Genomic DNA, 15,821 nt, shown 5'->3' on the forward strand with positions numbered 1-15,821 from the left:
TGCTTGAACTCAAGCATGTGACAGTCTACGCAAGAGCCAGCACTTGAGGTTTTTCTGGGTTGCTGCAGGCTAAGGTTTTCACAAAGGATCTCGCTGTTGCCTTCAGCAGTGGTGTGAGGGGGGCTCACAGTTAGCTTTCCAGGGAGACTTAGGCATACATCCTCCAACTTCCACCCAGGGATGCACGCAGGACATCTCTGGTGCAGCTGACCCAGGCGGATGTGCTTTGGCCATGGCACAGGCTGTTAATCAGATGGACAGCCCTTCTCAGCACTGCTTCAAACAGACACCACCTCCTTCCTGTGAAGATTCAAGAGACTTTCTGACTCCCCAGAGACATCACTGGCTGACCATCTGTCCAGAACTGACTGTGAATATTTATGATCTGCAGAAAGGACAGCAGCAGCTTGTACACACTACAAATAGTCGTGGGGTTAATGTGTTGTGCCTCCTCATTCTTTGCTGACCTGCATGACTATAGTACAGGCTTGAAGGTGCTCCTGACAGTGCCTTTGGGTACTGTGCACTTTCTCTTCTCTTTGAAAGTTCAAAATTCTCACTTGTGAGAATTCTCACTTCCTGAGAAGAAAACTTGGGATGTCCTCAAACTTACATCTACCAAGAGATAGCTTTTGTTGTCCTGCCTGTCAGCCTACCCACCCGTGGCGGCCAGAAAGAGTTCTAACTTGAGACTTGGCAAAGTCTGACTCCTACTCTTCTTGCCTTGTGACAGACACTTGCACAAGCTGCACCACTCCCCATCTGAGAGGCGAGGACCTTCCCTTCCTCTCTTGCACAGAAGGTCTACATGAGGAGGGGGCAGCAGACGAGCATCTAGGCAGCCAAAAGAGAAGTCAACCTAGCAACAAGACATGAAACTGGGGCTAGGAAGTGTCCTAACCCCATCCCAGCCTGGATTTAGGCCAGTATAGAGAAATGAAACCAGCTAAGATAGGAAGAGGCTTTTTACTGTGATTAGGCAGCAGTTATTCCTTCCCCTCACCTCTGTGCCAGGGCAGGACCCATCACTGCCAGCTAGAGCCCTTCTGTATAGGCTGGATATTAGGAGGAAGTTCTTCACAGAGAGCGTGATTTCCCATTGAAATGGGCTGCCAGGGGACGTGGTGGAAGCACCATGCCTGGAGGTGTTCAAGCAAAGCCTGGATGAGGCACTTAGTGCCATGGTCTAGTTGACTGGCTAGGGCTGGGTGCTAGGTTGGACTGGATGATCTTGGAGGTCTCTTCCAACCTGGCTGATTCTATGATTCTATGATTGTGCTACCGTGTAGAATAGCAGCAGACCACGGTGCTGCTATTATGGTGGAACACCATAACTAGAGGAATACCTGTTGGTGGGTGGTTTTATTTCTTGCAGGTACTCACCCAGATATTACCCTTGCTGTGGGCAGGCAGCAGTGGCAAGCGCTGGTGATTGTGCACTGGTTGCATGTGGATGGTCTCCTGTAGTAAGCACTAGACAGTGAGGAAGAATAAGAAGGGACTGTTCCAAAAACTGATACAATCCTCCTGGAAGGAAGGTGCTGAGCAAAGGAGCTGCTGCTGCTTCTCTATTTTCAAGTCCATTGAACAATTCTACCCACTTCAAAATAGCATAGAGGCAGAGATAGATCACTCCAGCATTTTCTCTTCGGGACTTGGCTTCACTTCTACTCACCCTCCTGCTTTAGGAGATGGCCTAGTTAAGCACCCTGTCACCCACCAGAACAGATTTTAGTACCTTTTGCTGAATCTCAGCTCACTCTGGGATTTTCCACGCAGCAGCTGGTGAGTGGGATTGCTGGCAGGCCTTTTTGTCTCCGATGGCATCAAGGCTGAGCAAGGCTGCGTTCTAGCTCCTACTGGGTTTTACACCTCATTTGCTTTGCTGTCTGCCCCAGAAACATGGGGAAAGGAGGCCACAGGCCCTTTAGGTTCAACAGCAAATTGTACAACATCACGCAAGCAGTTTGCTGCCCTGTGAACTGAAAACTGTTTTGGGAGCTCAGACTTTCTGCTGACCACATCCCCTTTTTGCACATACACCAATTTCTGAATGGGCAGGAGCTGTTCACCAGAGTGCCAGTGAGGTGGTGGAGGCCCTCCTAAGCTGCATAAAGAGGCTCTCTGCTGCCCATGTCTTAGCTCTTCACTCTTGCATTTGAAGTCAGTCTGGAGGGTGCTCTGCAGCCAGGGTGGGTGTCAGACACTGCTGAGAGAAGAGGCTGAAAGAGGTGTCTGGAAAATCCACCTCTAGCACTGTCAGTTTGACAAGTTCAATATTGTAGAAGAGGTCCTTGCCAACATGACCTACATTTGCAGATGTCTCCAGTGATATACTTGTCCACAGGGTAATTAAAGAAAGGGCAAGTTACAGCAACGAGTGTTGACTTCACATGCTCAGCTTGCTGTAATCTTCAGAGCTATCTCCTGCACTGATTTAATTTGTAAAGATGGACCAACACTACTGTTTCCAAGATTTTGCTGTGGACATGGAGAAGTGGAAGCTCCTGGTTTTGTCCTGCTGGCAGGCTGCAAGACACTCAGGCTGGGCAGGATATGGCTTCAGGTATCCTGACCCCAGCAAAGAGTTCAAGAACGATTTGGGCATCATACCCTAAGTATAGAAATTGGACCAGATGTTAAAAAAGTTTGAGCTAGTGGGAGAACAACACTGAACTTAGACCAGGACACCCTCCTCCCCCACTGCCTTCACCCTTTGCTTATTTCCTGTATTCTGTGGGAAGCCACTTTCAAAATGAGTATCTCTCATCTCTCAGGCCATGGGGCTTATAGAATCATAGAATCAACCAGGTTGGAAGAGACCTCCAAGATCATCCAGTCCAACCTAGCACCCAGCCCTATCCAATCAACTAGACCATGGCACTAAGTGCCTCATCCAGTCTTCTCTTGAAGACCTCCAGGGACGGTGCCTCCACCACCTCCCTGGGCAGCCCATTCCAATGCCAATCACTCTCTCTGGGAAGAACTTCTTCCTAACATCCAGCCTGTACCTATCCCAGCACAACTTGAGACTGTTAAAGCTGTAGCAGTGGATCTCTTCAGAGCTCTGGCTGGAGCAGGCCGCTATAGCTCAGACTTGCTAAAGAAGGGCAATAAATTGCCATTTTCTGTCTCCAGGCATACACTCTTTGCACTAAGAAGCTGCAAAGGCTGACCACTGATGACAGAAGAAAACCCTAGCACAGACAGGGTCCCACATAGCCCTTGGGAAAGAGGAATCAGATCCTTTCAGAGGCCAGAATTTGTCCTACCCACAGGGTTACTCTATCACCAGTAATTTCAGCAATGTAAAACTTTTCTTTGCAGCCAGCTGATAAGGAAGAAGAGGTGACTGCCACCATGCTCCACATGCCCCATCCAGGGCAACTGCATGTGCTGTAAGTACAGATAAATGGGCATGCTACAGAAGCAAGGGTAACAGGTGCCATCAGCATAACCACAAATGTCAATGCAATACCATCCCAATCCTGAGCTTTACTTCCAGGTTTTTTGGTTTTCCATTTAGCAACATGGTCCAGCCCAAATTTAGGACATGTTTTCATGCCTTGCCTTCCCTGAATTCAGAACTCAGCTGCTAAATCAGTGAATCTCAGCTTTGCACTGAAGTGCTGAATGCTACTGCTTTCAAGACAGAAAACTGGGAAAAGGCATCATCTGAGTGACAAAAGGCAAGGATAAAACACTCTTCATCCTCACATGGTGTTGAAAGACAGAAGAAGCAGAGGGTAAGGCAGAGGTAGCAGTAAATGAAGGAAAGATGCTGGATCTGGTTAAACAAACAGTGTCTCCCCATAAACCTTGGCTCTCATCCCTCTGCTTCATTTTTATCCTTGACAAATGTTTTTTTTTTTGCCACTGCCTTTACCTTTGATGCTTTGCAAAGGTGGTTCCACATTTCTCTGCCTCTTCAGCATAATTAGCCAGCTGTAAGATAGTCAGGAAAAAAAATAACAACCTGTCTTACACCATGTACTACTCACCCTGGCAGACCCAGCTTATAATGTCAGCAATTGGAGAAAAATTGGAGAACAGTCTTAGGTGTTTTCAGTTACCCAGGTTTTAGGTGCACAAACCAGAACTTGGGTCCCTTTTGTGCCTCAGCAGAATTCACCTCTATTTCATCAGGATTCATCCTGAGCACATTTCTGACCTGAAAAGTGACCTTTTAAGGAAAGATGCCTCCTGAACAGCAAATCTGGTCCCTGCTGTGAACTGTCATGGTTTTTGGGCTGGCTTCCCAGAGAAACAAACCTTAAGTAGCCTTGCACTGTATGTGAGCACTTGTGCTCATGTCCACTCAATCTGTCCTCCCTGTCGCTGTTGAGCCTGCAAGGTAGCTTCGATTTCAGTCAGCAGGTGCACTGGAGATAAACATGCTCACAAGTCCCTGGAAAACAGAGCTCAGAGGAGGAGTAGAGCTGTTAGCACCCACAAATACAGTGTGAGATGGTATGGGAAAGAACACACTGAGTCTGGGACACAAACCTACATGAACAAGGGGCCACTTGAGGTGGTGCTCACCAATCTCTTCTTTTGCCACTGGCAAGCTCCCCACAGTCTCTCCCTTTACACCTTGGAATACTCTTTTTAATGCCTCTCCTAAGCAGAGCAGCCAAAAGGCCACTGGGGAGAAAAATGTATGTAGCACCCTACAACAACATGAGCAGGACAAGGTTTTCCTCCCACTTACACAGGAGACTGCTCCCTGAGGAGTCACAGAGTCACAGTGTCACAGTATCACAGTATCACCAAGGCTGGAAGAGACTTCACAGATCATCAAGTCCAACCCTTTACCACAGAGCTCAAGGCCAGACCATGGCACCAAGTGCCACGTCCAATCCTGCCTTGAACTGCCCCAGGGACGGCAACTCCACCACCTCCCCGGGCAGCCCATTCCAGTGTCCAATGACTCTCTCAGTGAAGAACTTTCTCCTCACCTCCAGCCTAAATCTCCCCTGGCACAGCCTGAGGCTGTGTCCTCTCGTTCTGGTGCTGGCCACCTGAGAGAAGAGAGCAACCTCCTCCTGGCCACAACCACCCCTCAGGTAGTTGTAGACAACAATAAGGTCTCCCCTGAGCCTCCTCTTCTCCAGGCTAACCAATCCCAGCTCCCTCAGCCTCTCCTTGTAGGGCTGTGCTCAAGGCCTCTCACCAGCCTCGTCGCCCTTCTCTGGACACGCTCAAGCATCTCAACGTCCTTCCTAAACTGGGGGGCCCAGAACTGAACACAGTACTCCAGGTGTGGTCTAAGCAGTGCAGAGTACAGGGGCAGAATGACCTCCCTGCTCCTGCTGACCACACCATTCCTGATGCAGGCCAGGATGCCACTGGCTCTCTTGGCCACCTGGGCACACTGCTGGCTCATGTTCAGGCGGGTATCAATCAGCACCCCCAGATCCCTCTCTGTCTGGCTGCTCTCCAGCCACTCCGACCCCAGCCTGTATCTCTCCATGGGGTTGTTGTGGCCAAAGTGCAGCACCCTGCACTTGGAGCTATTGAACCCCATCCCATTGGACTCTGCCCATCTGTCCAGGCAGTCAAGGTCCCGCTGCAGAGCCCTTCTGCCCTCCAACCCAGCCACATCTGCCCCCAGCTTAGTGTCATCTGCAAACTTGCTGATGACTGACTCGATGCCCTCATCCAGATCATCTATGAAGATGTTAAAGAGGATGGGGCCCAGCACAGATCCCTGAGGGACACCACTAGTGACAGCTGCCAGCTGGATGTGGCACCATTCACCACCACTCTCTGGGTCCAGCCCTCCAGCCAGTTCCTAACCCAGCACAGAGTGTTGCCATCCAAGCCGCGGGCTGACAGCTGAGTCACAGCAGGACAGTCCTGCCCCTGGTCCATAGTACATAGAGCCCACATGGGTCCTTGCTGGGGCATTTTGCTGTCATGCATGTTCACAGAACCACAGAATCAACCAGGCTGGAAAAGACTTCTAGATCACTGAGTCCAGCCTATCACCTAACCCTTCTAATGAACTAAACCATGGCACTAAATGCCACATCCAGTCTTTTGTTTAAACACTTCCAGGGATGGTGACTCCACCACCTCCCTGGGCAGCCCATTCCAATGCCAGTCACTCTTGATGTGAAGAACTTCTTCCTCATGTCAAGCCTAAACCTGCCCTGGAGCAGCTTGAAACTGTGTCCCCTCATTCTGTTGCTGATTTCCTGGGATAAAAGACCAACATCCACCTGGCTACAATCTCCTTTCAGGTAGACAGCAGTGAGGTCTGCCCTGAGCCTCCTCTTCTCCAGGCTGAACACCCCCAGCTCCCTCAGCCTCTCCTCACAGGGCTGTGCTCCAGCCCTCTCTCCAGCCTTGTTGCCCTTCTCTGCACACATTCAAGCACCTCAACAACTTTCTTAAACTGAGGGGCCTGGAACTGGACAGAGTACTCAAGGTGCAACCTAACCAGCACTGCATACATGGGCAGAATGACTTCCCTGGTCCTGCTGGCCATACTATTCCTGATACAAGCCAGGATGCCAATTGGCCTTCTCGGCCACACTGCTGGCTCATGATCAATTGGTTGTCAACCAGTACCCCCAAGTACTGCTCTGCCTAGCTGCTCTCCAGCCACTCCGTCCCCAGCCTGCAGTGCTGCATGGGCTTGTTGTGGCAACAACAGTGCTGTTGCCCAACACTGTGCAGGCCCTGAGTGCATTACAGAATATACCTGATTAATTATGCATTCTGGTGAGGTGTTTGATGCCATAATGAGAAGTTTGGAAAGCACCCAGGAACTGAAGTCATCTAGAAGAGATGATTCTCCTTCCTTCTTATTTTAGGAACTGCTCCAAATTTGACCATTCATTAACAGCCTTGCAATTATTTGAATTACACTGTCCCCCAAGTTTGAAGAATCACTTCAGCAACTGAACACGGAGGAAATCCCTTTGCATGTACCATGCTTTGTACTACAGAGCAGCTTTGAGATGCTTTCCTCAGAAGCCCTAAAGCACTCGCATTCTTTCTCCAGCTAGAAGAGCACTTACAGATCTGGTCTGGAGAGGCTCATGGAGCTCTGACACTAACACCCTCAAAAGGGACTGTCCCTTGAATCAAGATTTTAGGTCAAAGAAGCTTTCATCCAGAAGGGCTCAGCCAAGGCTCATCTCTGGAGACGAGGAGAAAGCACCAAGTTTTAGATGCCAGGGATAATGAGATTCACAACAGGGTCACTTAGATAAAAAGCACTAAACACACACATGCACATATGTATATTTATATATATCAAATATTATATATATAGATATATGACCCAATAAGTTTGCTGTGGTGGCTGCTCCCAGGTTGGCAATGAGGAACAGAACTTCCTGAGAACAAACTTCTGCTTTTGCTGCTCCCACTGCACAGCCACGCACAAAGAAACGAGTCCTGTGCATGCTGCTCGCTGTGACTCTCACCGCAACCAAAGCTCTAGGGCATCTTGGGAAGCGCAGGATACAGGCTCAGCAGCAGCTGGTGGGGTCTGGCACTGTGGGAAGGAGGGGGAGCTGCAGGGCTCCTTCATGCGAGGAACACAAAGGAGCCAGAGATCGACTGAAATAAACAGCTTCTCCGTTCCCACTCGCCAAATCCAAACATCCCAGCCATAAATATTAATAGCAGTCACTATTAATCCCCAAAGGCAAAGCTCTGATTACAACAAAAGTGAAAGCTGTCACAAAATATGCGATTTGAAGAAAAAGTCCTGAGCAAATAAGGAAGTTTCACTTCTTGCCTACCCAAAGTGCAAGTGACAAGATTTGTTTGAGGACTAAAACCAGACGGCAGGCATGGAAAATTCTAGGCATAAAGCTTTAGAGTTACTTAATACAGCGAAATACAAATGGCCAAGTGACCCCAGGTTGTTTTAGAAAAGGCTGGCTGCGATTCACAGCCTGATTAGACCAATTAGTGGAGGATGAACAGCAAAAAAGCTTCAGTAATTGAATTTCCTAACAGGAAAACAAAGATTCTTGCTCTGTAAAAAGCTGGGAGTGGATTTAAATCACTGTATTGCTTTTACCTCTCTCAGCAAATAAGCTTGCTGCCTGACACGGTCTGTTTCTAGGAAAGGAGACAGAGCAAGGTTTGACCAAGAAGCAGAAGAGTTTTGCAGCCCTACATTGGAACGGGCTGCCCAGGGAGGTGGTGGAGGCGCCGTCCCTGGGGGTCGTCAAGAAAAGCCTGGCTGAGGCACTTAGTGCCATGGTCTAGTTGACTGGCTAGGGCTGGGTGCTAGGTTGGACTGGATGATCTTGGAGGTCTCTTCCAACCTGGTTGATTCTATGATTCTACAGGTTCTCTATGGCAAAGCTAAAGACCATTTAACTACTTCTCAGCTGTGAAAGCAACAAAACATCACGGGAAGTTAAATGTAGCATTAAGGGTATTTTTCAATCTGAAAAACATGTAGCTTCCGTCAGTGTCCTGCAGCGCCTTTTTCCCCCTAATGCTTTTAGCACTTTAAGTCAGACCCGTCCGGGTGGATGACGGCGCTGGTGCGAACATCGCTGATAGGGAATTGCCGCTCCGCATGCAGCAAGCGATGCCGGCAGCTCCGCTCCAGCTCTCCGGGCGCGCACCGCCGAGCCGTGCTTCTGCGCTCGGGAGACACCCTGTGGCCGCTGCTCACACTGCAACGCCCCTCTGCGCTTCGTCTTGCCTTGCCGAGCCGACCGACCGACCGACCGACCGACCGACCATCCATCCGGCCACCAACCTGCCCACCACCAGAGCCCGCAGGGCAGCCCCTGGTGTTCCAGCAGGTGCCCCACGCCGCCGACTCCTGCTCCTCTGGGCACCGCAGGCACAGGGCAACTAACACACCGGCAAAGCGCCTCCGCCTTCCTATCACGCTGGTGGCTTTACCACTGATGTGAAAACACACGAGAGCACTCCAGGCCTTTTGTCTGGCTAAGCTGGGAGAGGAAAAAAAGTTCTGTGCTTAGAAAAACCGACTGCTGGGTGGAGTCAGTTACAGCACTCAGGCTGAGGACTTTTAGGAGACAGACGCAGGCAGACAGGACTTCACCTCCAGGCAGCCTGACTGAAGACCAGGTGATGGCAATTTACTTTCTGATTTTGCATCCCCATGTGTTTTAACAGAACGATTGTAATGCTGAGATGCTCCACCTAATACATTCAGTGTGATGAGGAACTACAAGGAAACATGAACCGTATGAATATTTTGGTTTTGTGCTTCAGATTCCACAAGGATATTAAATGATGAGAGTATTAATGAGATGAGAACTGCAACAGTTCTATGCCTTGAAACTTCTGTGGTTCCCACAGCAACCATAGCCATGGACACCCTGCATGTCATTTTACATCTGAGTCTCAGAACAGTTTCAAGCAGTCAACAAACATAAGTAAAAATCAGGCAAAGGCTTTTTTCCCCATCCCCCCCTTTTCTTTCCTTTCCTCCTGGAGCGTCTTGCCTGCTAAGTTACCACCACTACAAGCCGTTAATGGCACTTGTGGGTGAGGATGAACTCCCAACAACTGGCAGTCAATGCCCTGGACGTGGCTTCTGTGCACAGATACAGGAGCCCTAGCATTAGCACTGAGACAGCTTCTGCTTTCAGTTCCTGCTGCAACAAGAGACCAGCATTTGTACCAAAGGCTAAAACACTTTGAGAAGGCTCACAAAAGACTAGTTATGGGTATTTCAAGTTCTTTTGCTTAGAATACCATGTTTCAATTTCAGAAGCATTGGGTGAAGAGACTGCTCCTCCATGGTTTCATTTTTTTCCTCAGCCCCTTTGCTTAGAGGCAGTGCATTAAAAAAAGACCAACAGAACCAGGAACATGAAAACTGTTGAGCTATGCAGGTACATTTAAGGGACAGCTTTTTCCTGCTCTTTTGTCAGAAGGAACACACACAAGGAGAACAGTTACTATTTCTACTAACTTGTGTTTCTTGGATGTCTCCAAGCATTTGCTGCAACCATTAACGTGAGACACTGACCAGGCCTTTGCTATGAAGTGTAACTTTCTTATTTATTGCACTATGTTGAGCTTTTATCCAAAGCTTACACAACAGTTTCTTCTCTGAAGTGATGGAGTACCAGTCAGTGGTGAAAGCAACAAAACAACTCATTGCTATCAGAGAGAAACATTCCAGTCAAAGGTGGAATTTTCAGACTTACACTTCATCAGAATGCCAGACCTGGGGTTTAAATGACAGCATCAGTAACTTGCCAAGTGAGCCTGCCTGTACAAGAAAACTCCAAGGCTTTTTCTGTGGAAACTCCTAGGAATGAAGTTGCATTGACAGTTGAAAATGTGGGAAATTGCAAAACTACAGGCTTGAAATTAAATGTTATCCTATAGTGGGATCAGCTTTCCAAAACTGTATTACTTCCTAAACATCTGCAATGTGATTTAGAAAACAAAACATCTGCACTACTCTGACTCTAAATAGCAGAAATACCATCTACTGCTGAGATTCTGTTAACTCTTTAGATAGCTAAGAACAGGCATGGTCTGAAAGACAGCTGGCTGCTGTTTGTACAGCAAAAAAATACTCAGCCTCTGCACCCTTGAGACAGTGACACTACTTTGTAGGTGGCCTTTGCCCATACCCACATCCCTGAACCCTGCAGGAATCAAAACCAGTACAACCAGGTGGCCATGCAGGTACTGCTGCCCCACACCAGGGCTTAACAGAGAAAATGGTTCTCTGGCTTGGCTGCAGTCCTAATTAAACTGCAATCCACAATGCAGTGTATAACACAGCAGCTGTGGGAAGGCTGATTAAAAGCCTCCATCCCAATAGCCCATGTGTAGCTGAGCTTTTAGCTGAAAGATTTCTATTTGAATTCCAGATCTGCTACAATATCCCCATATGATTAGAAGGACTCCTGAACCTCTGGTTTCTTTAACATAAAAATGTGGACATTAATTTAATATTTCTTTTTAGAGTAACCTAATTTATCTTGACAAAAATGCTGCAACTAAAAGAACCTGGGATACAGTAGTTCACTGTATTTGATCCCAAAGTTTCACTGGATGACTACAACAACAAAAAAGGTGAACCTTACCCAAAATTGCACTAAAAAATCTTTGAGTTTCCAAAGACTGGATCAGTTAAACAGGAGTAGTATGCACAACACTTAAGCAGCAGGACGAGCTGTTCCTCTAACCCACTTCTCTGCTTCAACAGTGGTTGAGGACCTTAAACTTTGTGAAGAGGTCAAACAGACTGAAGTGTCTCTGAAAGCCTAAGCATAGGGAAGGTTTGCACGAGAGAAAGTTTATCTGAACTTGTTTGTTCCTGCTAAATGCTATTTTTAATGTACATATCTGTAAGTACTTTTATTTAATGCAGTCAAACCCCTACAACCCAAACCAAGACATTTTTCTCTGCCTGCCCAGCAACCACAGTGTTTTCAGAGCTGGATAGCATGGATTTTAGTAATGCAAACCTTTTATCACAAGCCCATTACAAACACCCTCCAACACACCATTCAGGACCACACATTCCAGGGCACCAGTCATGCCATTATATAAGAGCACTTCTTGGTTGCTATACACACATCTCAAAACACCTAGGCCTGCTGATACCTCCTCACCACATGCTGACCTCCCATTATTTTTAAAACTTGTCTGTTAAGGAGAGAAAGAACAACTGCAGCTCTACAGAGTCAAATCAGTAGTGGTGTTGATAAACCTACAGAGATTCCCAAGGAACATGAACAAGTAAAAGGCCCGTGTCTGGGAAGAAGTTCATCTTTGGCTTAGAGATCTGGAGAAAAGAGCTTTCCTTTCCAGACAGCTCCTAGAAGTCATAGAATCAACCTGGTTGGAAGAGACGTCCAAGATCATCCAGTCCAACCTAGCACCCAGCCCCATCCAGTCAACTAGACCATGGCACTAAGTGCCTCAGCCAGGCTTTTTTTGAACACTTCAGGGATGGTGACTCCACCACCTCCCTGGGCAGCCCATTCCAATGCCAATCACTCTCTCTGGGAAGAACTTCCTCCTAACATCCAGCCTACACCTACCCTGGCACAACTTGAGACTGTGTCCCCTTGTTCTATTGCAGCTTGCTTGGGAGAAGAGACCAACCCCCACCTGGCTACAACCTCCTTTCCATCCTGAAGAGCAAGCATGCAGTATGCTGAAAAAAAACCACAAGGGTGTCTTGCAACTTGTTAATTTTACAAGGCCTTTGGGAAGGAAGTTGTGAAAAATCTGTTTCTAAGTTATTGTTTTAAAAATACCTCAAATACAGATTTTCTCTGAAAGAACCTCTGGAGAACACTTTAAGAAAAAGACTTTCTTAAGCACAAACTTAAGGATGTGGAAGGAGCTATGATACTGGTGCACTTTTTAGAAACAATTACATATTTAACAGGTGAAGTAGGAAGAGAGTATTTCAGAAAACATTTAATATGAAACCTTTTGGAACTTTGATTGAATACAGATTTACATCATTTACCAGAAGACTTTTTCAGTTCAGACAACAAAGTGCACTGCTGGGTGAAAAAATACATTTGGTGGAGTGCTTAAAATGTAGGAAGTGAAAGGATAGGTGATCATTCACCTGAGAAAGTACGACTGCCCTGAAATGTCTTATTGCTATTACAAAATGGGAAAAACCCCAAAAACATACTGAGCAGCACAGGCACGGGCAGAGCACTGAAAGCCAAGAGAACTCTGGTAGCACCCAGAGCCCTCAAGCCATGGTGTGACACAATATACAGAGAATAAAATGCAAATTCAGGAATATTTACTACATTTAACAGCTACCATTATCCTTTAAACTAGCATAATCAATATCAATGCTTAAGGGGAAAGAGAGGGCAAGTCTGCTGCCTTCACAGACTACAGATCACGAGAATTAACTTGCAAAATACTCAGGATTTTGCCTTTTCACCTCAGGTCAAATCTGAACTGTGTGCTATGAATAACTGTTAGCTTACTGCATATTTAAATTGCAAATTTAGGCTCCAGTTTAAAGCACATGTTAGGTCCATGCTTTAGTGCTTCACTGAAATATAACACATTAATACAAGAAGTAGATAATGCAGAATACTATCAACAGAAGTCCTTGATGAAATAAACTATCAGTAGGAAACAACATACAAAGAAATCTCTTCATTCTAGTTTGCAAACTCGACTAAGTCTTACCACAGTGATGGCTTAAAAATGGGGGCAATCCTAGAGCAGATTTGTGTCCTACAGAGAGCCTTCTGGCTACCAGAGAGCTCATCACAAGCAGGTTTCCACAGTGCATGTTAAAAGAGCAGCAGTGGACTCCCTCGGCCGCAGAAGTCAGAAACACAACAGGCAGAAAGCCACCAAAAGCAATACAACCAAAGCGAAGTGGAAGCACACTGGAAGAGTGCTGCAAGGGAAAGTTTTAACTGCTACTGCCTACAGCTGTTGTTTATGAAGTTGTACGTTACAACAGAGGAGATCAGCAGCTAATCTGATTGGGCTCCAATACTGTGCGTGCACAGAACACAAAGGACAGTGCTGCCACACATGCAGCACTTCAGAACAGCACCGACCCAGATGTGGAGACTGTATCAAAATACAACCACTGGAAGTTCTTTTGTGCTTTGTATCAATCTGACCTAGTCTAAGGTGGAGAACTTGGTCCAAAACTTAAAGTCACTAGTCAGCATTTAGCACATCCTTTTAGACCACCTCGTTCTGTAGAGGAACGGTGGGACAACAGCAAAGTGTTCTTAGCTGCATCCAATACCCATGAGCCAAAAGGACAAAGATACACTTTGAGCAGTTTAGCGGAAGCAGGAGAACGGAGGCATTTACCCAACTTTTAATGCACAAATCAACTACATTTGTAAAATCTGATTCAGACTGAAATAATAAATAGGTGGGCAAAATATAATGCAAGACTTACTCAGTAAAAGTGAAATTTTAATAACCTCATGAGATCTACTTAGAAAACAGGACTAAAAATGTTCACAACCGTAAACCCAAACCCTTCACACACTTTTTCTTCCCTTAACACAGCAGTGAACTGTAAACCTGCAATTCCTGGTTATCACTTCGGTTATTTTAAATATTAACTTAAGTGTTTCCTCCTTGGCCATTTCAATTTTTAGCACCAAAATTAGCCCAAAAAGAGGTACTGGTACAGCTTAATGTTGTAAATGAATTGTTTACATATAATACTTTATATATTATACACACATACTGTACATTCACACGTCCACACAAACAGGAGGCATATTTAAATGAATATATTCTGTGTTTCAGTTTGTTGTCAAAGACTTAGGAGCAATGGAAATAAAGCAGAAGGGGTAATATTTTACATAGTAGGCAACTTTAATGCTGTAGTGCACTTATAAAAAAGTCCAACTCTCCCTCCCAGCTCAGCAGCTTTTCTTTTTCTCGTCTTTAATGTCACTATTCAGAAGGATGCAGAAGTTATTGCCTAAATGTTATTCTATACATTTCCATTGGAATTCTCAAAAACACTGGAAATTGCTAACTAATTTACAACTTAACTATGGTTTTTTTTTTTCCTTGTTACAGCTTTAACTCATTGGCAATTTTGGAAGCAATGTTTTTAAAAGCTATGGATGTTCCCGATATCCGCTTAAAGCGAACTCCGTTCAGGGACAGTCTTGGCAGTTTACACACCTCCATCTCCCACTGTACAAGGTTTTCCGCGTGCCCATCTCCATGGACACAGAAAAGCAAGAAACGCTCTCTCTGTTCATAGTCACAATTATTGGCATCCAAGACCTTCCGTATTTCCCTCATCATGTCATTGGGATCCATGGAGCTGGTGGTTTTCATGCTCCAGGTAAAACGCAGCGACCGAGGCTTGGCTTCCTTGTTCTCATCCTTCTGATCCACAGCTACATTGCGGCTGAAAGACAGGAAGTGACTCGTTAGCAGAGCCAGCTCCCTTCTCCACGGCTCATGTTAATGAAGCAAACGAACACTCAGTGCACACTACTGGTATTAGAGCAGCATCTAGAGGCTCCGGCTGTGCGCAATGCCCCGCTTTCCCAGCTGCTGTACACACACTCGAGGGAAAGCAGTAGCTGCTGGGGCTGAAACGAAGGTATGGTGCGATGGGTGACAACCCAAAGTCACTGGCGTCAGAAGCATGAGGGAAATGACCTCGTGGACATGGAACGACATGCATCACCTACAATTTGATTTTAAGGTAGGTTCTGCTCAAACGTCTATTTCTGAGGCCATATGGACAGTTCAAACACCAGCTAGCTGCTAGAAGTTTCTGGAACATTCAAATAGCAGTGACTTGTGACTAAAAGGCACTCTGCCCAGGGCACATGTGTGCCAGCCCATGGGAGGTGTCCACTCACACACCATGGGCGTAAGCCTGTGCAGAAAGATCCTCTGCACCTCCTCCTGTAAAGCAGGGTGGAGATCAAGCACTGGGAGCGCTCATCGAGTCTACCTGCAAGCAGGGGAAGGACAGCAGGACCAAGACGACCATGCCAAGGGTCACCCACCTGCTGGCACAGGGCCAGCATATGCTACCCAGTTCTGGGCTGATCCAGTTTCACCCTGGCTTCCCTGTACTGGTAAGCATTTGAGAGAATCACTGGAGAACCACTCTGCTGTAGGCTATAGAGGCACCTTCCACAGAAGGAAATGCTTTGTCTCTTAGTGTTTAAAAACAATGACAGGCAGATGTAGAGTGATGAAATCTTTTGCTGCTACAAGCTATGCAGCTAAGCACCTTTGAGACTGAAACACAGGAAGAGGAGTTGGAAGACACTATTAGACACCTCCTCAACATTTGTTAGTAAAGATGGTGATTAAGAACTACTGCTATGGTCATAGTT

The 15,821-nt window shown here is 46.6% G+C and overlaps 1 protein-coding gene across 10 annotated transcripts in view; it reads right to left on the reverse strand.

Moving 5' to 3' along the window:
* Positions 1 to 13,794: 13,794 nt before the first annotated feature.
* Positions 13,795 to 15,821, reverse strand: part of MARK3 (microtubule affinity regulating kinase 3) — a 62,877-nt gene continuing 60,850 nt past the window's right edge. For all 10 annotated transcript variants that reach the window (XM_064167085.1, XM_064167251.1, XM_064167002.1 and 7 more), the window contains one exon: positions 13,795 to 14,872. In XM_064167085.1, the coding sequence (XP_064023155.1) occupies positions 14,527 to 14,872 (346 nt within the window). In that variant the 3' untranslated portion in view covers positions 13,795 to 14,526. The remainder of the gene's footprint in view (positions 14,873 to 15,821) is intronic.

The sequence above is a fragment of the Pogoniulus pusillus genome, chromosome 1 (genome assembly GCF_015220805.1).
Source record: "Pogoniulus pusillus isolate bPogPus1 chromosome 1, bPogPus1.pri, whole genome shotgun sequence".
In the NCBI taxonomy this organism is placed as follows: domain Eukaryota; kingdom Metazoa; phylum Chordata; class Aves; order Piciformes; family Lybiidae; genus Pogoniulus; species Pogoniulus pusillus.